The sequence below is a fragment of the Oreochromis niloticus genome, unplaced genomic scaffold (genome assembly GCF_001858045.2).
Source record: "Oreochromis niloticus isolate F11D_XX unplaced genomic scaffold, O_niloticus_UMD_NMBU tig00000235_pilon, whole genome shotgun sequence".
In the NCBI taxonomy this organism is placed as follows: Eukaryota; Metazoa; Chordata; class Actinopteri; order Cichliformes; family Cichlidae; genus Oreochromis; species Oreochromis niloticus.
This window is the reverse complement of record NW_020327097.1, coordinates 561,872-586,098: the sequence shown is the minus strand read 5'-3', so window position 1 is coordinate 586,098 and position 24,227 is coordinate 561,872. Positions and strand designations below refer to the sequence as shown.

Genomic DNA, 24,227 nt, shown 5'->3' with positions numbered 1-24,227 from the left:
ATTCTGAAGTTAATCTGAGCCACTGTCCACCAGCTCTGACCTCTGACATAGTGCAGCACTACTTTCTGTCTCAGGATGTCTTTGTCCCTGTAGATGGTGCAGATGTATCCTCCTGTGTCTCTCTCTGTGGGCTGTTTCAGGGTCAGGCTGAAGTTTTCAGCAGGTCTTCATTCATTTCTGTTCGGTCTCTGTAAAACTTGTCCTGTTTCATAAGTTTGCCACCTTTGTTTGAATACTCCTGAACTATCAAGAGTTCATGGTCAGAGCGAGTCCACTCCACTCTGGTGTTCTCAGGCAGGTCAGGTGTTGTTTTGCAGTGCAGGGTGACAGACTCTGAGCCTTCCTCCACCTTCACCTCCACGTGATGATCTGAAAGGACAAGAAACCAAAAAAGTCTACTGACATTTGTCTCCCTGAGAAGAGAAGACAACTCTGCACACCTAAAAGAATGCAATGCCATATACCACAGAGGCTGTATCAGTAAGATCTTATTTTAGTTTACTTTCCTGCTCATGTTTGTTGTTTCATTTTAAGGTTCAGTCCATTGGAAATCTTTCTGTTAGGTTAATCAAGACTTTCAGAACTATTCAGAAAAACTTGGCTTTCTTGTTGCTTTTGAGACTATTTGAGCTTCATCTACTGTACTGACTTTTACTCTTTCATGCAGCAGGTTTGACCTTTGACCTGCAGCTGGATGTCACTCAGTCTCTGTTCTTCTCCTCCAGCACTGATGGAGCAGGTGTAAATACCGCTGTCAGTCAGTTTGGGTTTCCTCAGAGTGAGGCTGAAGTCTTTTGTGTTTAATGCATAACGACTCATTGATGTGCGCCCACTGTAGCGCTGGTTTTGCCCTTTAAGATCGTCTCCTCCTTTTCCTTGTAGGTGGACAGATTTGGGATTGAGGTCACTGCGAGTCCACATCACTGTGGGATTGTCCTCAGGTATCGAACCTTTGTAAACATAGTGCAAGAGGACAGAAGTCTCCCCCTCATATACCTCCACCACCACAGCCAGAGCATGCTGGGAAACTGTGAAGACACAACAACAGAAATCAAAGGAATGTTTGGGTTTGATTTAGTGTTGAAATAATAGATTACAAGTAACATTATCTTTAGGGAACATTTTACAAAGAAATGACAACATTTTAATCTTTACATATTTAAATAGAGTGAAAAGGCTGCTGTGTCTGAAGGAGCTCTCGATGTATCAAGAACAGTTTAATGCTCCTCAGCACAGATTATCCAAGTGTCCTTTTCTGTCCTGAATGGATGAACACATTCTCCCAAAACACTCCTAAGGAAACGTTTGGGTTAGGTCCCAGCTGCACAAATGGACCACTAGGAGCAGAAATAGCTTTAAATGATCAACTAAAAACGTTCCAACATGCAGAGATGTAGTCAGTGTTGGGGAGTAATGGAATACATGTACTGACATATTTAAAATACACAATATGAGAAACTCTATTCCGTTACAGTTAACGTTTACATAGGTGGTAATCAGATTACAGTTACTTTGTTGAAATAAATGCACGGCGGTCTTTTCCTGTTTTATATATTATAGGCTACTTAGGTTGTCCCCACTCTATGCCTTCTCCAATGTTGGTGATTAAACAAGTTCGGGCGCAGGTTTAGCTCAGTTGGATGAGCATGTACACATATATCACATGTTGCATGCATATCGCTGTTTCGAGCATGACTCATGGCCCACTTTATTTATTTTTGGTTTTTTTACTCAAATTCCATCAGGGTTTAATAAAGTTTCTCTGATTCTGATTACCAGAAACCAAAACAAAACACATAATAAAGGCTCTAATGCAAGCGTCCTGCTGGTGATGTCAGTTACACAATGAACCCAGAGCCAGCAGTGCACGGGCAGGAAATCATTCCTCACTTGGAAACTCCGACACCACTTCATAAGAAGAATGGGACGGCCAAAACTTCAGTATCTTTGATGTACTATTGCTGTGTGATTTCTATTACTATTCATTAAGGCTGCTTGCTACAGAGCTAACATTGTTAGTTGGAGTTAGTTGATGTTAGTTCATAGACTGCAGACTGTCAGGCTGTTTCTCAGTACTCATGTATGCGAGTCCGTACTCCAGTCGTCACTTGTCCAGACTTCACACGGGAGTCCGGACTCCCGGAGAACGCAGTGCGATCGTTCCACAACTGAAATTGCAGTGTACTTGATGGTATCACTGGAGTTTTTATTGCCATCCCCTCTTAATTTAACTGTGATTAATGTTTGCAATGGAAATTACACGTGACACAAAAATTACACATGTAGTAGATTTCTTTGAGAGGAAAAGATCATTTGAATTGAACAAATATTTAAAATATAATGTCATCATTTTTGGAGCAGCCTTCAGGATCTCCAAGTATTAACATGCTGTTTTTAGACTTGGTGGATAGCATTAACAACCTGCTAGCTGCAAATAATCATGTGCAGTTCAACATGATTATTAACAGACAAAAAGAAAACATATTACTGATACAAAAATAGTTTTCTAAAGATCGCTGCAAAAAGTGCAGCCTTACCTAATCTCCACCATACTGTTACTCATCTTATATTATGATTTAGGCTTAGAGTCCTGCCGTATCAAAAGATGCCAGCTGAGCTGGTTCATGCATCTTACAAGGATGCCTCCAAACGGAGCTTTTTCTAGGCATGTCCTAATGGAGGAGGACCAGGGCAGAACTGGGACTCGCAGCTTCAGTTAACATTGACACACTTTGGCAACAATAGCAGATATAGGTGGCCACTTCAATGCATGTTCCTGTCACCTGTCTGAGAATGATGTTGTTGTGATATAAAGGATTATCGCACCTGTCAATAAAGCCTTTTATCTGCAGCCATGACCTGTCACCGAGCTAGCTTAGCACGGCTAGTTAGCCTCTCAAAGCTCAAACTTTCAACACAAAGTCGCTCCAGACTTTCTCACACCACCCCTCGCTCTCCTACATTAAAGCCATCATTACATCGGTAATTTCACACACTGCGTGTATCTACCTGTGCGATAATGATCAAACTTCGGTCTGAGTGCAAGATAAACATTGTTTACATATAGTATATAACATAGTAAGAGTTTCTTACCGCTCGTGAGGAGCAGGAGCAACAGCAGCATCTTCAATCTCCTGCAAGAAACAGCAACCCGTTAAATCCAAATACTTCTCATTGTTGTCTTAATATTTGGGGATTTATATTTCATATTTGGAGCCGTGAATAAAACACAGTGGAGGGAGAAACACCAGCTATACTGTTTACTTTCGGTTTCACGGGAACAGCAGTGTCCTGTCTTCCAGGTTAACTGGTTTTTACTTTCACTGGCATATGTATTGTCTGAGGGAGCTGCACTGCTCAAACAGCTCTTATCTCCAAACTAAACTCTCAGCGCCCTGAACTTGTTTATTGATTAAACTTACGATGATAAAACATTACAAATACACTTACTCAGCAGTGGCGTGTTGTAATGCAGTTCATCGCCGCATGGTGGCGCCTGTTGTGTCATGACTGCAGGTCACCCTCTTTTTTTATTCTTCTTCGTTGTGTACGCGGACTAGTGTGCTCTCGTGTGTGGTAGAGCTGGCACTTTTATTTTTGATATTTAAATTCTGGACACAAGACGTCGCACACCTTCATCATGCAGCTTTTCAGAAACTCTCCCTCGGTAAATGGCCGGGCAGATTTGGCTTTCTCCTCTGCTACAATAAAACTTGCTTTCACAACAGCTTCACTTTGTGATTTTGCTCTGGTGACAAAAGTCTGCTGAAAATTCAGATTCTTCTTTAGCTCTTCTACTTTCTGTAGTTTCTGCTCTGCATTCAGGTTTTTCAGCTTATCCTGACGTTTTGTCTCATAGTTTTGTCTTAAATTAAATTCTTTAATTACAGCCACATTAGCTCCACTAATAAGACACACGGGTTTACCAGCAATGTTTGTAAACAATCAGTCTCCCACCGGTGCTGAAAGGCTCTGTTTTCAGAATCAACTTTTCTCTTTGCCATTGTGAGGTGCCAGCTAACACACGTTGGACTTGATTGACGCGGGAATGTTCCCAGTTAGCCTAGCGTTCAGTAAGGAGGCTGCAGCGCTGCATTATGGGATCTGTAGTTTGTGTGTTATTATTGCCTCATATTGCCGGGCCATGCATAACAATAATAATAAATCTATATAAAATGATCTCGCGGGTCAGATATAAATGTCCTCCGGGCCAGATGTGGCCCGCAGGCCTTGAGTTTGACACATGTGCTCTGAAGTATCAAACTTCTTTTCTTGTTTCTGTGACCTCAGCACACTGACAAACTTGAAGTTGCTAAAGATTTTAAGAAGTGATAATTATATGGAAGAAACGCCTTTTTCATCCATTTAATCAAACATTTGATGCCTCAGCTGTCTCAGTCCTATAGCGTTCTGCAACTACAACTAACCTGAGGAGGCTTGGATTTGGCAGCAGGTACACCTGTACATCCTTCTCAGCAGCACACATGTGGGTACCATTTAATCACACTTCTTCCTGAGCTTTGCTTCATCACTAGACCAAAGGTGGCATCCCATGTCACAGTCTTATCATCATCCAACAGGACAAGAAACATTTATGGTCATCCTGGTTTTGTGATGCTGAGGCTCAAGACATTCCGATTCATCCCCGCCACACGCCTGTTTGTACGCTCATACACAGTCGATGGGACTGGAACACAATTCAGCAGGATTGCAGAACACACCATGACTGAACTGAGATCATCACAACATATAGTGTGATGGAAATTCAGTTTCCAGTAGCACAGCACCGACAGAAGTTGCATGTTACAGATACGCTAAGGGAAATGAGAGTAAGGATATAAGCACACAGCCCCACTCCACTGACGACCTGCTGTTGGCCAACACCCTCAACGACTTTTACTGCTGGTTTGATGAGCCATCAAGCAGCCTTGACACCTCCACCTTCCCCAACAATAGAGACACTTTGGTCCATCATCCCCCACCTCCCCACTCCCACCAGCACAGAGCCATCACCACCATCAAAGACTTCACCCACAGGAGCCCCCTCCTCACTCCACAGCTATGAGGATTTCACACCACCTTCTCCCACTACAACCCTTCATATTCATGATGTGAGGACGCAGTTTAACCCTTTAGACCTACTAAAGAACCCAGTCCGCCTGAGCTTATCTTTATATTTTTACATGTTGTAGTGCCATTTCTGGGAGTATTTTAAGTTGCTATACATCAATACAACCATTATATCCCTAATTTTAATCATATGTATGCATTAAGTCATCAGTAACTACATAAATTCCAATAGTGGTATTTTTACACAAATTTCTAAAGTAATTTCAGAGGTTCATCCCTCAAAATTGTAAATGTAAAAAAGTTGCATAAAACAGTTTCCAAATTAATTTTGAGTGTCTTCATAGTTTTATTTTTGAGATACACCAATTTGTATATACTGCAGCCACCAACTTTGAAATTCTCATTTACATGACTTATTTAAACATTCTCCTCTTGAATGCAAAATTCTTAAAAACATCTTTTATCCTTTAAGAGTAAATAAATCTGAAAGCTGTTCCATCCTAAAAGAGTACAACAATGTGTAGTTTATGATGTTCTAAAGGTTTCAGCATCTTTTTGAATTTGTCACATGTGTGGAAAGGTATGAGTGAGCCTTTGTATCATACTGTGAGTGATGCTCGTCAGCACACAAACCCAGAGTTTCTCTACAGGAACACAGAGAGAGTTATTCCCTGTACTGTAAGGACACATTCAGCATTGTGCAGTAAATCCAGATCATCCCAGTTAAATGATTACATGGATGTGAGTGTGGTCGTCAGAGCAGCACTGATCAGTGTCAGGTTATAATGACCAAGGTGTACACAAACACTAAGTTTGAGTGTGTGCAGTGAGACTTCAGTCAAAGCATTTAACTGAGGTGTGAAAAATAAGCTGAACTCTACAGCTTGTTGTGGTCCCCTGTGGCTTGACAGCCTTGCAGCTGTTCTCCAGCATTTTCATTTACAGTCATAAAATATCTCCACATGTTGCTCCTCTTTCTCTCTCTCTGCAGTCCAAATGCGTCTTCTGAGCGCATCTGAGTCACGTGACGGCACAGTAACAAATCCCAGCAGGGCAGGAAGAAGGGGGCGGAGCAAAGTGCGTCTGCCGCATAAGAAGAGGTGTTCACACAGACAGAGCTGCTTTTTCATCCACAGCGAGTAAATAGTGAACCTCCAGGAGAGAAACAAACTAAAGTATCGATCATATACCACTACCAACGTTTGGATCGATATCTGCATCGATCTGCACACCCTTGTCTCCTGGATCGTAGCTGAGATCAGTGTGAACCACGTGGGTCTCTGCTCCCTGACCTGTTTCCTGTGTTTGGAAAGAGTTCCAGCTTCATCACGGAGTTTCTCTCGGTTTGTGGGCTCATCTAAAGGTAAGCACCGAGCTAACTTCAACACTAGATTTACTAACCCTGCGCAAATTTGCAGAAATCCCTTGAAACCAACACCTACTAGAATTGCTGACTTTTTTATTTTCTGGTGCAAGTCCCGAGGTGTTAATCACCCCTGCTGAGATTTGTACAGGTCATATACTCGATTCACATCCTCCTTTTGTTGTGCAAACCACCCATTGTCTTTGAGGCCTGGCACATTTGCTTTGGCACACACATACAAACGCTGCAAATCTGTGTTTGTTTGACAGTGTAAGACAAAAGCAGCAAAAATAAAAACTGTACCAAGAGTACAGTCTTAATGGCTCACTATACAAACAATCTGGAGACATAAATACTGACACGTGTAGGGCTGGGCTATATCATACCGTTCACGGTAATACCGGTGTAATTTTGGGCAACGATAGGAAAATGAAATATTGGATAGAATATGGGTAAAACACGCATGCGCAGTGCATATGTTTACATAAGCACATGGCGGGCCGTTAAATGAAACGGATGAACCAGAACTGGTTTGTAAAAATGCTGCAACTTCAGTGGTGTGGAACTAGTTTGACTTTCGTCCGTCAGATACACAACAAAGCACTATTTTTGGTAGAGCATGCTAGCGGGCCGTCGTTATTACCGTGTTTTTGGAAAATACTGCGCACTTAAAATCAATCCTTTGATTTTTCTGAAAATCAACAGCGCCCCTTATAATCCCGCGTGCCTTATGTAACTCTGGTTGTGTTTACTGACCTCGAAACGATTTTATGTACACGGTGCTCGAAAATCTGTCAAATGTTTCAGTACGACTTTGCTCAGCTATGAAGCCGCACCGCTTGATGGTAGTGGTGTGCGATACTGCATATTTTGGTATCGATCCGATACCAAGTAAATTCGGGCCAGTATCGCCGATACCAATACCGATACTTTTCAATAAATAAGGTGGATGCCTCGGTGAATTACTAAATCGCAATTAATTTTCATGACCTTAAGTGTTTTTTGTGATGTTTCCTTTGGTATTATTAATTAGTTAAAACCCAGGACATAATTAGTATGTATATATATTAGGGCTGCCACGATTAGTCGACTAGTCACGATTACGTCGACTATTAAAATCGTCGACGACTAATTTAATAGTCGACGCGTCGTTTGAAGCTTTGTAAGATCCCAAAAGACGCAGGAATAAGTAGTAGGATTTAAGAGTGTAATAACGGACTGAAACAGAAGATGGCAGCACTGCATGTACAAGGATGCCAGCTGCCGTTAAACCCCGAAGAAGAAGAAGCTGTGTCCCAGAATTCATAGCGCGGCCAAGCTCAGTTGTCAACAATGGTGGCAGCTAGTTAGTTTTAATATCACTCTTATTATTCTTTCTGGGTCACAAAATAAACGTTTAACATATTTTCAGGCGAGAATGTAGCTGTGTAAACCTCAAATATCTGCTCAGTTTATCAAGACATCACATATTTTCAAAAGTGGTCCGACGTTTTCGGAGACGTCTGTTACCCACCAGCTCGATAGCTAGCTGGGGCTGACGGCTCACTAGAGCCGCTAAGAACACCGGACTCCCGGGAAATAGTTTTCAAACCCACCGCCGTCTTTCGCTACTCAGGTTAAACATGATATATTAGTCACTTAGATAACTTAAAAATGATATTGTTCGGCTTTTTTTAGTATTTTATTTGCTCCTGAGTAAATCGGGTTGGCTGAGATTAAAGTTATAGTTTTTACACAGCTGAATAAACGTCAAACAGACAACTGATTATCAGAAGTGTGAGATGCTTGAGAATATACTCCGGTGTCCTGTTATATTTTAGATAGCAAGGAGCAGACGGCTGAGTTTTTTAAACTCCACCAAACAAACTACAAATGTCATTAAAATTTAATAAACTATCATCTTGTCTTTAATTTTAGTTAGCACATACCTTAAACACTCAAAGCTGTAAGCTAATGATAGTTATTTAAGAGCAGATGCATGCTGGTGCAATAAGCTGTATGTTGTACGTGGCTGCATGATCTGATTAGTCGACTAATCGCGAAAATAATCGGTGACTAGTCGACTATCAAAATAATCGTTTGTGGCAGCCCTTATATATATATATGTATGTGTTACAGGCCTTCGATGGGACTGTTTTGAAACTGTTTTTTTAACAGAAAAGCAAAGACAGGAGACATGAGTTGCGTTCGGTCTGCAGGCTCTTCCTCGTCTGAGGCACAGAAGCGTTGCAACAGCCTATCGCACTCAGCGCTATCTCCCCCTTGTGGCAATGCCACGCAATTACATTGTCCATAACTCTAAATGAAAAGTGCAATACCACCATAAAATCAGGTCATTTACATCAAAAACAATTCACAAAAAAATTATAATTGTGACCATACACTTGTGGGCGTCACATATATATGTGTATATATGTATGTGTATATAGATAGATAGAAGCGGGTGGGGTAGGGGAGGTTATTTAGCTTCTTGTGACAAAAGAAGCTAAATAACCTCATTCACTACAAAGAATCGACTCTTAGAGCAAACTTGTGAACTTCACATCACTACCAGCCTCGGGTTTAAAACTAGTGTTAATGGAGGGAGTTTGAATGTTCAGTTTGTTTCACGACTGCATTTCACCCTGTCCCGATCCTTTTATTTGAGTTCGAGAAAAAACAACCAACACTCGAGAGAAGTCCAGTCAAACAATGATTTATTGATTACATGTACGCAGGAGAGGTCTGCAGCATCACTCACTTACAGAGATCTCAACTAGGAAGCACACATCACACTACTTTTGTATATTCAAGTCCAGCCTCACAATACGTAAGCAGATATCATAATATGCGTCAGTTACTTGACTTCTATAACACTTAAAAACCGTCCTCACCGTCTCACACTCTGTGTTTCCTGCTGTTTTTTCTCCTCGTACACGTCTCTGAAACATCCAGAGTACATTCTGTGCTAATCTCACTGAGCAGGCGTACAGGCACAGCCAAATGTCTCTAATCTTTGCCCTAGAAACAAGTCTAATATTTATCTGTGTCTGTAAACGTGTTTGCATTGACCCTCAAAAGACTGAATGCCAACTCTCATGAGCACATTTGCAATGTGTGTATGAAAATAAGTATAAATACTTATTTAATAAAAGCTCACAAAATACCACTAATAAAAGGCCGGTTAGAATAATGTATTTCCCACAAATCACTGCCTCTGTTTGTATCTCTGTCACTGCAGGACCAACGTGGATCGAGAAGTCCGCGCTCTCAGGAGGCCGACAATTTTGTTGACGAAAGAAGTGGAAGAAAAAAATACAACCGTGACGAGTTTGGGAAAGATTTTACTGTGAAAGCTTCCCTAAAAATGCATCAGGTCATCCACACCGGAGAGAGACCGTTCAGCTGTGGAAACTGTGGAGAGTCTTTTACCAGGTCTGGAAGCTTAAAAACACACCAACTAATCCACACTGGAGAGAGACCGTTCAGCTGTGACGAGTGTGGAAATTCTTTTACGCAGGCTGGACACTTAAAAACACACAAACTCATCCACAGTGGAGAGAGACCGTTCAGCTGTGGAGACTGTGGAAAGTCTTTTACCACGTCTGGACACTTAAAAAATCACAAACTCATCCACACTGGAGAGAGACCGTTCAGCTGTAGAGACTGTGGAAAGTCTTTTACCGAGTCTGGAACATTAAAAACACACAAACTCATCCACAGTGGAGAGAGACCGTTCAGCTGTGACGAGTGTGGAAAGTCTTTTACCCACTCTGGAAGCTTAAAAAGACACCAACTCATCCACACTGGAGAGAGACCGTTCAGCTGTGACGAGTGTGGAAAGTCTTTTACCCACTCTGGAAACTTAAAAACACACAAACTCATCCACACTGGAGAGAGACCGTTCAGCTGTGGAGACTGTGGAAAGTCTTTTACCCTCTCTGGAAACTTAAAAACACACCAACTAATCCACACTGGAGAGAGACCGTTCAGCTGTGGAGACTGTGGAAAGTCTTTTACGCAGTCTGGATACTTAAAAACACACCAACTGATCCACACTGGAGAGAGACCATTCAGCTGTGACGAGTGTGGAAAGTCTTTTACCCACTCTGGAAGCTTAAAAAGACACCAACCAATCCACACTGGAGAGAGACCGTTCAGCTGTGGAGACTGTGGAAAGTCTTTTACCCACTCTCGAACATTAAAATCACACCAACTCATCCACACTGGAGAGAGACCGTTCAGCTGTGGAGACTGTGGAAAGTCTTTTACCACGTCTGGAAACTTAAAAGCACACCAACTCATCCACAGTGGAGAGAGACCATTCAGCTGTGACGAGTGTGGAAAGTCTTTTACGCACATTTCACACTTAAAAACACACAAACTCCTCCACAGTGGAGTTAAAGCGTACACCTGTGATCAGTGTGGCAGAGCTTTTACTCACAGTAACAGCTTACAGAGTCATCTAGTTACCCACTCTGGAATTAAGGCGTACAGCTGTGACGTCTGTGGAAAAACTTTCAGCCGGATAGGGAGCCGAAATACACACCTACGCATTCACACCGGACATGATGTGTACAGCTGTGATCAGTGTGGTAAACAGTTTACTACAAACACAGAGTTACGACGTCACATGTTTACCCACACTGAGGAACGACCTTATAAATGTGACCTTTGTGAGAAGACTTTTAAATCTCCACGTTACCTGAGACGACACCAACAGATCCACACCAGAAAGACTCTACAAGTGCAGTTACTGTGAGGTATGTATTTATATTTTTATCTTGTCAGCCCGACTGTTTGAAACATCTCTGCTCATCAAAGTGTGTTAGCATGTTAGCAATTCTACTGCATGGAAAGGCAGCTCTGACTGATTATTCAGACTCTAATCACAGGTTTTTAGGGATAGTGTTTGAGAATTGTGGGGGGCCTCGCCTCTGTCAGTGCGCCCCAGGGTGGCTGTGGCTACTATGTAGCTTGCCATCACCAGTGTGTGAATTGTGTGTGTGAATGGGTGGATGTCTGGATATGTAAAGCGCTATATAAATACAGGCCATTTACCATTTACCATTTTACTGTTATTGTAGCATTAAACTAGTATTACTTTAATGTTTTTACTCTTATCCTTTTTATAGCACATTAAATTGAGCTGAGTGTGATAATGTAAACAGTAAAATGTAATTGGACTTTGGCAGATTCAATTCAATTCAATTCAATTTTATTTATATAGCGCCAAATCACAACAAAAGTCGCCTCAAGGCGCTTTATATTGTACAATAGATCGCACAATAATAAATACAGAGAAAACCCCAACAATCATATCATATGACCCCCTATGAGCAAGCACTTTGGCGACAGTTCGAAGGAAAAACTCCCTTTTAACAGGAAGAAACCTCCGGCAGAACCAGGCTCAGGGAGGGGCGGCCATCTGCTGCGACCGGTTGGGGTGAAGAAGGAAAACAGGATGAAAGACATGCTGTGGAAGAGAGACAGAAATTAATAACAGATATGATTCGATGCAGAGAGGTCTATTAACAGAGATGCTCTTTATTTCAGGTGACGTTCAGGATAAAAATGTTGAAGGACTGACTTACACTGTCTTTGTGTTTTTGTTTAGAAGCAGAGCGACACAGATGGATCAAGTTCTCAACCCTGTCATCGCTGTGGGAAAGACTTTTGTTGTGACCTTTGTGGAAAAACTTTAAGTCATTGAAGGACTCTGAAAATACATCAACGTAGACACACTGGAGACAAAATGAACTACTGTAAAGAATGCGGGAGAGGCTTCACCACTTCAAAGGACTTCAAACAATATGAACTCCTTCACAGTGGCGTTAAAAAGCATGTCTGCGATCAGTGTGGGTCATCCTTCATCAGTGCACGTCAGCTTGAAAAGCATAAACGAGTCCACACATGAGAGAAACCATACAAGTGCAGACACTGTGACAAAACCTTTTCACAATCATGTGATCATACTAAGCATGAACGCAGACACATGAAAGAGAACTTCATCTGTGAAAGAGTTTGAGTAATCTCAGTTCATACTCCACTCAGAAACGATTCCATGTTACAAATAAACTGTTACATCTTGATTCCTGCTTTTACGTTAATCTTGTAAACAGTACATTTGCATAACGACTGAAACCGGCCCAATGAATGAACAATGGGCTGTGAGGTCAATTTCTTCATCATTAATATGCAAATTCTTATGAGCATTGATCAACAACCACTGGTCAATGGACATGAGTACCATTCACAGAGTAAAAATTTGCATAATGATTATGAAGTTTACTGTTACCAATGTTCAAAACATTTACTAAATTATCTTCTCTGTGCAATGTTAAGGTTCAAAAGTTGGAGAAAAGGAGTACGGAGGGCTCACAAGCAAATAACAACTCTGGTCCGGAAGATGTGATCAAAACAAAGATTTATTGATAACACGCGTGGAGTCCGAAGCTGGGCAAAGTCAGCAATCGAACTGAACTCACGATGATTAGACAAAGGTTTTATATGGGTACAATAACAAAGCCCCCCTCTTTTGCAAAAATAGACAAAGTACAGCTTACATCACTTAAACCACAAAATGTTCCTGCTAACTTTAACATAGTTTACAGAACATCACGTCTCATCTCCCTCCCGGTGTCGCCCCACGTACGCTTCCTTATCTTCCCGTAGATCAGGTATACTTCCTGTAAGCATCTGACAATCTGCCGGCATAATTTGCATTTGCAGCAAAACACATCTTCACTTCTTACCTACCAAAATAGATCTGTTATGGTGTGTGTGTGTGTGTGTATGTGAGTGTGTGTGTATGTGTGGGTGCCTGCTGTGTAGGCTATGTATGTGTCATGACCCCGTCTGCACCTCTGCTCCTCACACTGCTCGTCTTAGCCAGACATCAGGCCTGTGCACCTACACAGCTGAACTCTGTGTGATTTCTAGGGTAAATGTCACACTCGAACCATGAAGGAAACTTACTCAAACTGAACTGAAACTTAAAACTTACTCAAAAGATATAAGGTATAAATGATAAAAACTTAAATCTTAACTCTAAAGAATATAAGTAATAAAAGATAAAAAATCACTCCAGGCGTATGTAAGCAGGTGTGTTGCCATTCCTTTCAGAGCTCCTGTCCTCCTCACCGTGTATTGGCTGATCCTTAACGCCTGCCAAGAGTTTCTGACCTTCACTTGACCAGGAGCCACAGCTCTTTAATAAGCTCAAATGCAATCATGTGTAAAAGATTAAAATCATTTTCATAACAAAAGTTCTCTCTTCTCAGATCTACCAATATGTTTGCTCGTCTCTACTACAGTTCAATCATTGAAAATTACACTGATCAGCATACTTTGTGGAAATTACAGATTACATCATGGCAAAAGCATTTTTCAGACCCCTCAGCAAACATCAGCGTGATGCAGGACTGAAATCATTGCCATCTCTGGATCACAGTGAATCTGCAGAGACAGAAAGATCCTCTTCTGGTTTCAGGGTCAGACTTAAAGCCTTGAGATCAGGCTCCACAGAGTTCAGGTGGAGTCTTCTGTAAAGATCTGATGAGGCAGCTATGAATGAAAATGTGCCTCTTGTTACATTGTAAGCTTTCTAAACTGTTCTACTGTAGTGTTTGTGTTGAGTGGATCACTTTGTTCCAGCAGTTTGATTAAGAAATCTGTTTCCTGTTATATTTTTATTGAATGCATTGATCCATGTGTTCTGCAGGTTTTTTTCCAGCTTGTTTGTGTAATGAAATCCTGCAACAATTAAACCAAAATTTTATATGTTAAATAAAGAAATGGTTTACTGACAAAGAGTTTGAGCCGTGATGTCATTTCCTGTATATCAGAGCAACACCTGAAGTGACCAGTGTTTAAAGTCAGTCAAATTTTGTGTCAGCATGACCTTGTGAAAACTGCTTGGCGATGCTTCACTACGTTATCTGCTAACTGTTAGGGTGTAGAAGGACGAAACTCCCAGGGTGACCATTGGCAGGAGCTTCCTGATGCAGAGAGTTGAGTGTGGGGGATATAAAAGAGAAGCTGAGGCATCCCAAGGTTAAAGCTGGCATAACTGAACTTTAATGTTTGATGTGTGTTTTGGCTCTCCTGCGCGCAGTAATTAATAGCTTGAACACAGCAGAGCTTGATATAAAGACCTGGGTGACAAATAACTGTATGCTGCTGATTATACTTGGCCCTTAAATACCTAGAAATATGGTATCTAACCAGATACTTGCTCTGGATGGCATTACCTTGGCCTCCAGTAACACCTTGGAGTAATATTTGACCAGGACATTAAACAAATATTTAGGGCTGTGTGATGAACCAAGTTGAAAAAGCAGAAGGAGTCACAAGAATTATTAGAAAAACAAAGTTTTCATTCATTTAACCCAAATATTATATTTACAAAAGTAATTAATGTTAAGCTCATAAAAAATGTCAAAGAAACAAAACTGAACTCAGGCAAAGAACTGCAAACTTAACAAACCAAATGACTGCACAAAGAAATATAACTGACCTAAACAAACATAACTGACCTAAACATGAAATGGCACAGAAGGGTAAATATATTGTCTGATCAGACCACTATGACACACGAGGAGTTTTCCTTTCCAGTCACCTTTCTCACTCACCATGTGTTTGAATCATATCTGTTATTAATCTCTGTCTCTCTTCCACAGCATGTCTTTATCCTGTTTTTCTTCTTTCACCCCAACCGGTCGCAGCAGATGGCCCCGCCCCTCCCTGAGCCTGGTTCTGCCGGAGGTTTCTTCCTGTTAAAAGGGAGTTTTTCCTTCGAACTGTCGCCAAAGTGCTTGCTCATAGGGAGTCATATGATTGTTGGGGTTTCTCTGTATCTACTGTACAATATAAAGCGCCTTGAGGCTACTTTTCTTGTGATTTGGCGCCATATAGATACAATTGAATTGAATTGAATTGAATTGGTTCTTTAGTCAAAGGAGTTTGCAAAGAAAAGCGTCTGGACTTCTTTAAGTTGCTTGAAGACGTTTCACCTCTCATCCGAGAAGCTTCTTCAGTTCTAAGGTCAAATGGCCGAGAGTCCCAGATTTAAACTTGGAGTATCCCCCCAAGGAGGGACAAAGGACCCCCTGGTGATCCTCTAATCACATGCGCCAAGGTGTGAAAGCGGGTGTGGGACCTAATCAGCCAGGGTTTCGGGTGAGCTCATTGTGAAACCTGGCCCCACCTTGTCATGTGAATTCCTGAGGTCAGATGGCCCAGGATGTGAGTGGGCGTTAAGGCGTCTGGGGAGGGAACTCAAAACTGGATTATAGATGGCAGACAGTTGGTGTCGTAAACCACCGCCTCTGTTCAAAGATGGTCGCTCACAGTGGACATAGATGGCCTCTTTCACTCCTCTTTCAAACCCCCCTCTCCGCCCCTGGTTCAACATTCCAAAATCCCGATTTTTAAATAAAATAATCTCATCAACCCGTGAAAGAAACCCCAGTAGATGCGTAAAAACTCGTTAAATTAAAACTAGTGGTTTGATTAAATGAAACGCTTGTGAACAAGCTGACATTACCCATTCAGAAGAAATTCCCACTTGTGCCGTTTTTAAAATAAAATGCATGCATCGCTGCAAGCTGAGATATTGTCAGAATTATAAAATTAGTGTGATTAAAACACTATTACCAACACTTTTGACTAGATGTAAATAAAAAGCATCCCCTCTTTGTTAAGGTGCACTGTGAACCAAAACGGCTTCCACTCCGCCCGCAAAACAAAGAATTGCTTTTAAGAACACAAATGTCTGCATAACTGAATGTTGAGATACACCGAAGTGATAAAAATAGTTTAATTAAAAACCCTATGGTTTGTTTAAATTAAAACCCAGTTAAAAACACATAAACTCATATAACCCCTCTGACGCCCTGTGTGTTTCCACACCTGAACGCGCATGCGCACACGCACGAAACTGGTCAAACCGGTTTGGTTGGCCGCCATCTTGGACTAATGCCCCCTTATTACTACTCCCCACACCTGAATTAAAAAAATACTGATATATACAAATAACAGCTTCAGCTGATGCAGCCTGACTCAATCCTAAATGTTCAGCACACACAGAGACACAGAGGGACTGTTTAAAGTTTAGTGTTAACCTGAGTCACTGATCATTTACAGTATTACAGAGTCTGGCAGTCTTTGCATGATGCATGATGTCCACGTCACTGTAAGCTTCTAATAACCTGCATCCTGAGGTTTGTCCTGCAGGATTAAAGGAGCCAGGCTTTGTTCACACAGCTAGGATTGTATTTACACTGACCCTGGTCAGTATAAGTATCATACAGTTTAAACGAAGCACTGAAACTTGCACATATTTATTACAGATGCATTGAAGCTAATCGAGATATTTACAGTCAATCTGTGGCTGCGATTAATCACTTTACTGCAAACTTTATTAACTAGTAACTTCATCAGTCATGACAGAAGCTAATATTTCTGTGCTAACATCGTTTAAACCAGTGGTTCCCAAACTTTTTTTGCTGGGTCCCCTTTGTTTTACAAGAAAAATTTGCCCACCCCCCTTGTGCGCACAAACACACCCTCCAACCACACACACCCATGTTTTGCTCCATTGCGGTTTATTTCACACCTCAAACATTTAGTAAACAATTAAGCAAATACAAGTAATCTGCAGGTAGTAATAAAATAAACTACTAACTCTTTTATGCTGCGTCCACACCTACACGGGTATTTGTGAAAACGCAGCTGTTTCGTCCACACGTAAACGGCGTTTCGATTCACCAAAAACTGAGATTTTTAAAACTAATTTTTTGCGTTTACGTGTGGACGAGGAATACAGAGTTCGTCACGCAACGTCAAAGGTATGTGCTTTTTTCACGTCACGCTGTGCGCCACGTTATTGTTTACATGAGATGAAGTGCAGAATGGCAGATAGAGACAAAATACTGTTCATCTGACTGTCTGCAGGTTTTACACGCAGTTACTGTCCCTCCATTTACAAAGGCAGAGGCGTCACGTGTGATTATTTTACTGTAGTTGTTTTTTCCTGTGTAATAATATCCAACATTGCTATCAATACATTTTAAAAAATGCCTCTCTGTGCAAAATGGGTTCAAAAACATAAACAGCTGTGGGATCCTGTTTGTCCATGATTTGATCAGGGGAACAAATCGTGGCAGGATCAGCCTGATATTATTTGTATCCCGCTGTAACTTTACTGTATAAAGAGCTAACATCTCCAAAATGTCAGGAGTAGTTAGTCATTACAACAAGTGTTTGTGAACTAAAAATCAAGAATGTGGGATCCTGTTTGTCTGTGATTTAAAGAGCCCAGCGCTGCTCTGACGAAGGGAAAGTAATTCTGCTGAGGAGACCGACCTTGGCACTTGTTCAAAAAGTACTCAAGTAAATGTAACGGAGTAAATGTAACTCGTTACTACCCACCTCTGGTCACTACTGTGTCATTTTGGAAATATAGAAATATACAGACAACAGACTCTTCCACAGCAATCTCTTGTCATCAGTAAACAACATTTAGGGATCTCTATAGTATTCAACAGTTCAATCGGTCTGCGTTCACACTGCAGGCGAAAGCGCATCAGTCTGACTTTTCTGACCCTATGTGACCCATATCCGATCATGGTGTGACAGTGTGAACGGCACAAATCCGATATTTTCAAATCCGATCTGGGTCACTTTCGTATGTGATACTGAATCCGATACATATCTGATATTTTAGAAAGCGACTGCTGTTTGATGGTCATGTGGCATTAAATCCGTCTTTTACATCACTGACACAAGACAGACGCCAATTATCAGCGCCGGAGAAGCGCCTGAGGAGACATCATGAATGCTTCCTGGCCATCCAGTGAAACTGTTGGGAAGACAACGTTGGAGAAACGTGAACATTTTATTTGTACTGTATAATCTGCAGATTCTGACAGAAATCTGCAACTATCCTTTGAAGCAATAAGGATCATTATTAGGCCAAATGTAAATAACAAAATAACTTTTTAACTTAAAGCAAAATTGGGAAATGTAAAGTCCGAAACGAGTCTCTATATTAACGGCCATCAGTCAAACAATACTGTTTGGTCTGGGTCTAAACAGAGCGCGTTGTGTGTGACGTCTTCTTTTGAGCATGCGGGCGCTTTGAGCGTTCACACTAGAGCGCGTTTGCTGTCAGACAAAAAAATCGTATTTGATCAAAAAATGGGAGCATTAAGACCTGCAGTGTGAACGCAGCCTAAGAGGACCCTGCACGTCAATTGTCGATGCGAGGGGGTACCCGGCGCGTCAATAAGTGAAGCAGAGGGAGCCTGACCATGCGTCGCACATTTGACGAGTTAGGAGTGAGAACGTGTTGAACATCTATATTCAAGATGTTTTAAAGAAAAGAACAATAGAAGCTGAACAAACCTACAAGAAGTAAAAGAATAAACTGATAATAATTATAAGAAGCAGCAAAAGAAATTACTACAGTAAACTTTTAGATGAAAATAAAAACAATATGAAAAACATGTGGACAGCAACAGGTCTGTCTAGCACAGACCTGTTGCTGTCACACTGTTAGTAAACTATGCAACACAGAATTCAGGTTTCAGTTGTGTTAAGTTGTGAAGTTGTGATGAAAGTTTTCTTACTGACACAGGTAGGATGGTCAGGCGTCCTCTGTTCCTGCACCGTTCATGAACTGTCACTTATAAAATGCTGCCAAACATCAACTACACTCAATAACTAAACGTGTGCAGGTTAAAGTGATGGACGCCCAGATCTGCACTCCAAATAAAAACAGACTAAAGGTGTTTCCTTCAGAAACAAAGACAATATTTACAAAGATCTCACAGGTAAACTGTGAGCGATCACAGCAGCATCTCATCCTGACTAACAGCTTTTAGATGCAGGGAGAGCGTCGTGGTTCAGAGGTGCTTCAGCAGATGATGAAGGCCTTTCTGTTGCATTGTGTAGTGCTGTGGAGGCCATGATGGTTGACTGGGTCTGGTTCTACTGAACTCAGAAACACTTCTGAGGTATTTACACCTGAAGCCTCATTTAATGTGAGTCAGAAACAAACGGCTCACCTGTGATTAATGGATGTTTCCCTGCATTTATATTTGCACACAGTTTATTTCTTACAGCAGGAAAACTGAACAGAATGTATGTAAGAGGTTAGAGTGAGGATGACGTCACTTAATACAGAAAATCCATGTTTGTCTGTTTTGATGATGAAGGACTTCTTTAGCTCTGTAAACAGCTACACTTGAGAGGACAGAGGTGATTTCATGGATCAATAACAATGTGTTTATCAGCTTTCATCATCGCAGTGCAGACATGACGTCAGATCTATCAAAGTGAAGGCCGTCTCTCTGATGACGTCACAGAGCAGAGTCGTTCTGTCCAATAAAGGATCTCAGATCAGCTGCTGCCATCTTGTGGCCACAGTTGGTTACTGTCTCTGAAAGTTGTCTCATGTTTCCTGTTGTCCTGTTAACAAAGGCTGGAGCTCATCATGCTGAGAGGGGAGCAGCATTTTTTGGCTCGTCACACATGTTCATTATATTCTGATGATCCTGGATGGACCTCTCCGTGAATCGCTACCTTATCGTGGTGGAGGGGTTTGTGTGTCCCAGGGATCCCAGGGGCTATGTTGTCTGGGGGCTTTTGCCCCCTGGTAGGGTCTCCCATGGCAAATTGGTCCTGGGTGAGGGACCAGACAAAGAGCGATTCAGAAGACAATAATGAAGAAAACATCGAGGGAACAGTTTACCCTGCCGGGATAGGGTTACCGGGGCCCCGCCCTGGAGCCAGGCCCGGGGAGGGTGCCCGAGGGCGAGAGTCTGGTGGCCGGGCCTTAGTCCATGGGGCCCGGCCGGGCACAGCCCGAAGAGGAGACATGGGCCCATCCTCCCGCAGGCCCACCACCCGCAGGAGGCGCCATAGGGGTCGGGTGCATTGTGTGCTGGGCGGCGGCCAGGAGCAGAGGCCCTGGCGGACTGATCCCCGGCTGCCAAGACTGGCAATAGGGACATGGAATGTCACCTCTCTGGTGGGGAAGGAGCCTGAGTTAGTGCGTGAGGTTGAGAGGTACCGGCTAGATATAGTCGGGCTCACCTCTACGCATGGCTTGGGCTCTGGAACCAGTCTCCTAGAGAGGGGCTGGACTCTGTCTCAGTCTGGAGTTGCCCCTGGTGAGAGGCGGCGGGCTGGGGTGGGTATTCTAATATCCCCTCGGCTTGCTGCCGGTACGTTGGGGTTTTTCCCGGTGGATGAGAGTGTTTGCTCCCTGCGCCTTAGGGTCAGGGAAAGGGTCCTGACTGTCATCTGCGCTTATGCGCCGAGTGGCAGTTCAGAGTACCCAGCCTTCTTAGAGTCCCTCGGGGGGGTGCTGGAAGGTGCCCCACCGGGAGACTCTGTTGTCCTGCTGGGAGACTTCAATGCTCACGTGGGTAACAACAGCGAGACCTGGAGGGGCGTGATTGGGAGGAACGGCCTCCCTGATCTGAATCCGAGCGGTGTTTTGTTATTGGACTTCTGTGCAAATCACAGTTTGGCCATAACGAACACCTTGTTCGAACATAAGAGTGTCCATAAGTGCACGTGGCACCAGGACGCTCTAGGCCGCAGGTCGATGATCGATTTTGTAATCGTATCACCAGACCTGCGACCATATGTTCTGGACAATCGGGTAAAGAGAGGGGCTGAGCTGTCAACTGATCACCACCTGGTGGTGAGTTGGATCAGGTGGCGGGGGAGGACGCTGGACAGACCCGGTGCACCTAAACGCGTAGTGAGGGTGTGCTGGGAACGTCTAGCAGAGGCCCCAGTCTGAGAGATCTTCAACTCACACCTCCGGCAGAGCTTCAACAGCATTCCGAGGGAGACTGGGGACATTGAGTCCGAATGGACCATGTTCAGCGTTTCCATCGCCGAAGCTGCTGCATTGAGCTGCGGCCGCAAGGTGGTTGGTGCCTGCCGTGGTGGTAATCCCCGAACCAAATGGTGGACACCAGAGGTGAAGGGAGCCACCAAGCTGAAGAAGTCCTATCGGGCTTGGTTAGCCTGTGGGACTCCGGAGGCAGCCGACAGGTATCGACAGGCCAAGCGGAATGCGGCTCGGGCAGTGGCTGAAGCAAAAACTCAGGTGTGGGAGGAGTTCGGAGAGGCCATGGAAAAAGACTTTCGGACTGCCTCGAAGAGATTCTGGCAAACCGTCAGGCGTCTCAGGAGGTGAAAGCGGTGCTCTACCTGCACTGTGTATAGTGCTGGCGGAGCGCTACTGACGTCGACTGAGAAAATTGTCAGACGGTGGAAGGAATACTTCGAGGACCTCCTTAATCCCACTGACACGTCTTCCGAGAAGGAACAGAGTCTGGGGATGAGGGGAATGACCCGCCAATTTCCGAGCACACAGAGAGCTCAGCTGGACACACACTTCAGTCCTCCATCAAACACAACACACCTACACACTGTTTCCACCAGCTGCAGCACAGTCCAGTCTTTACAGTCAGGGAGGGCTTTTAATTTGAAAGGCACCACACAGGAAGTGTAAGAGGAACAGAAGAAGAACCAAAGGATGGTCTGTGATGTTAAGGTTAGTGTGATCAGCATCAGCTGGACAGAGGTGGAAAGTAACGAATTACATTTACTTGCGTTACTGTAATTGAGTAGTTTTTTTTGTGTATTTGTACTTTTTAAAGTCATTTTTCAAGTCTGTAATTTTACTTTTACTTAAGTATATTTTTTAAAAAGTATTGTAGTTCGCTACGTTTTCAATCACACCTGTCACTGAGTAAATAAAAAAAAAAAAACTTTGTGTAGCAAGTACATAAGCTAAGATAAATTGAGTTGGTTATGGTCTATTATTGTACGATCTACTGTACAATATAAAGCGCCTTGAGGTGACTGCTGTTGTGATTTGATAAATAAATAAAATTGAATTGAATTGAAATGAAATTTAAAATGGGTGGACAGGCTGCACTCTCCCATAGACCTGTCACAGCACTGACAGCCTAGAACAGCATCATTGAAGTCTTTGTTTCTCTCCCGGAGTTATGAATCAATCCTCAAAAACTAGTCCCTTATTTCCTGAGTGGGGCAAAACTAGCATAAGCCAGAGAATAAGCAGCAGTGAGAATATCTGCACTGACAACGTGCCAATAAACTACAGTCATACCACATGTAGGAGGACCTGCAGTCACTGTGTTTAAAGTGGACATGAAACAGTACCTGTATTAGGTTTTATTTGAGATGTTCACATGATGTGATCATCACTGTTTTATGCAATATTAAGGTGTGATTTAACCACAAGTCTCTCCTTTTCCCAGCCCAACAGTTTACAACATAACAGGCCCGTGTGCAATCAACCCACCTTTGTCTACAACATGTCTCAAAGCCTCTGTTTGCTGCCCTGTAATCTTTGTGCCCCACAGCTTTTAACTGAACTCTGCTTGGATTTTATGGAACTCCAAAGTGTTCAAAATTAAATAAATAAATAAATAGGACATGATGAAATAAATAACTATGTGAATAAATAAGACACAGATATGTAATGTGAGAATGATATTGTGAAATAATGGAACACATTTTGAAAAAAAGCTTGTTATTGTGAAATATATTGCATTCTGCTACATAAATTTACTTATTATTGTGAAATATTATTTCATGGTCATTATTTTTCACAGTAACAGAGATTATTCCTGAGGCATTTTATTTATTTCCAGTCGTTTTCAATCCAAAATGTCCTTTTTTCAAAGTCAGTCTTTATTTCAAAATCGCGTTTTTTCCCAATGGCCTATTTATTTCATAATGCGACTTTTCAGCAGAATGACTTTGTCTGTCAATCAAGAAAGACAGGAGGGAGCCAGTTGTGTGATTGGTTGCTCCTTTCCTCAGACATAAGTAATAGCACGTGAAGTGTCGATTTAGGTGTAATGGTGCAGTGCGTCTCCTACGCAGACGGCGGCAGTGTGCAGCTCGAAATAAAGTTAAGGCACCGACAAGTGTAAAACACTGGGCGCGAAGAACGTTACAGGTGTATCAATGCTTGTGAAGGGCATGGCTGCAGGAGACAAGTCCGTTTCTGAGTTACTCAGAGATGTTGCTAACCGCTTAGATTGTATGTCTTCACCTCAGTCTGAGAGAGTGTTGCAGCAGCGTACTGAGATGAAGCGGTCCCTGGTCCAAGTTCTCATCAAAACAGCACAGTTTTAACGTTAGCAAATGCTATCACAGCTAGCTCCACTCCACAAAACGCTGTTCAGGGTAAGTAACGATATGTTATTACTGCTTGGTTAGTCTGTCTGCCAAAATTAGCTTTTTAATCAGTTCAATCACATATTTTATACTGTTTTTATCATAGCAAAGAAATCAATAAATTAGGTAAGAGAAGATAATCGTCTTCTGGGTTAATGTCTGTATCACTATTTACATTGTTGTAGGTAATAGTTAATCATGACGTTTTAAAGTGTCTTATCTTCTCTGCTAATACAGAAGTCAAGTAATCTATGTGAACGAAAAGAAAGCAAGTTTAGTTCAATGTAGTGATTTTGTAAGCGGGTAAAATGCTTGCAAATTAAATAGCAATTAATCTAAGCTTTTAGAATTTTTTTAAATATTGTTTTTCCCTTTTTAAAGCTGAAGTCACAAGACTGTTTGCCCCTTACAGAGTGAGGCCTTCCTCAGCACCACTTTCATCTCTGACCCCGCAATCTGCCGCTCCATTTACACACACACACCTTCTTCTGTTTACATGACCATATGTCAGACACAGTGCCAGCTAAAGCAGTCAAATTTGACCTAGCAGCAGCTGGACTTGGAGAGAAACGGA

General features: G+C 42.4%; 2 protein-coding genes and 1 long non-coding RNA gene across 3 annotated transcripts in view; 1 reads left to right on the top strand and 2 right to left on the bottom strand.

Annotated features, from left to right (window-relative positions):
* The window catches only part of LOC109195581 (uncharacterized), a 375,002-nt gene that overhangs the window by 159,855 nt on the left and 190,920 nt on the right, over nt 1-24,227 (bottom strand). The window lies entirely within an intron of this gene.
* On the bottom strand, nt 86-3,651 carry LOC112844453 (V-set domain-containing T-cell activation inhibitor 1-like). The gene is made up of 4 exons (XM_025904176.1): nt 3,451-3,651; nt 3,094-3,134; nt 678-1,028; nt 86-369 (listed from the first exon to the last, which is right to left on the bottom strand). The coding sequence occupies exons 2-4, from the start codon at nt 3,122-3,124 to the stop codon at nt 143-145; spliced, it is 609 nt and encodes a 202-aa protein (XP_025759961.1). The 5' UTR covers nt 3,125-3,134; nt 3,451-3,651; the 3' UTR covers nt 86-142.
* Nucleotides 11,130-12,641, top strand: LOC109195602 (uncharacterized). The gene is made up of 2 exons (XR_002057152.2): nt 11,130-11,175; nt 12,030-12,641. It is a non-coding gene; the product is annotated as an uncharacterized LOC109195602 (long non-coding RNA).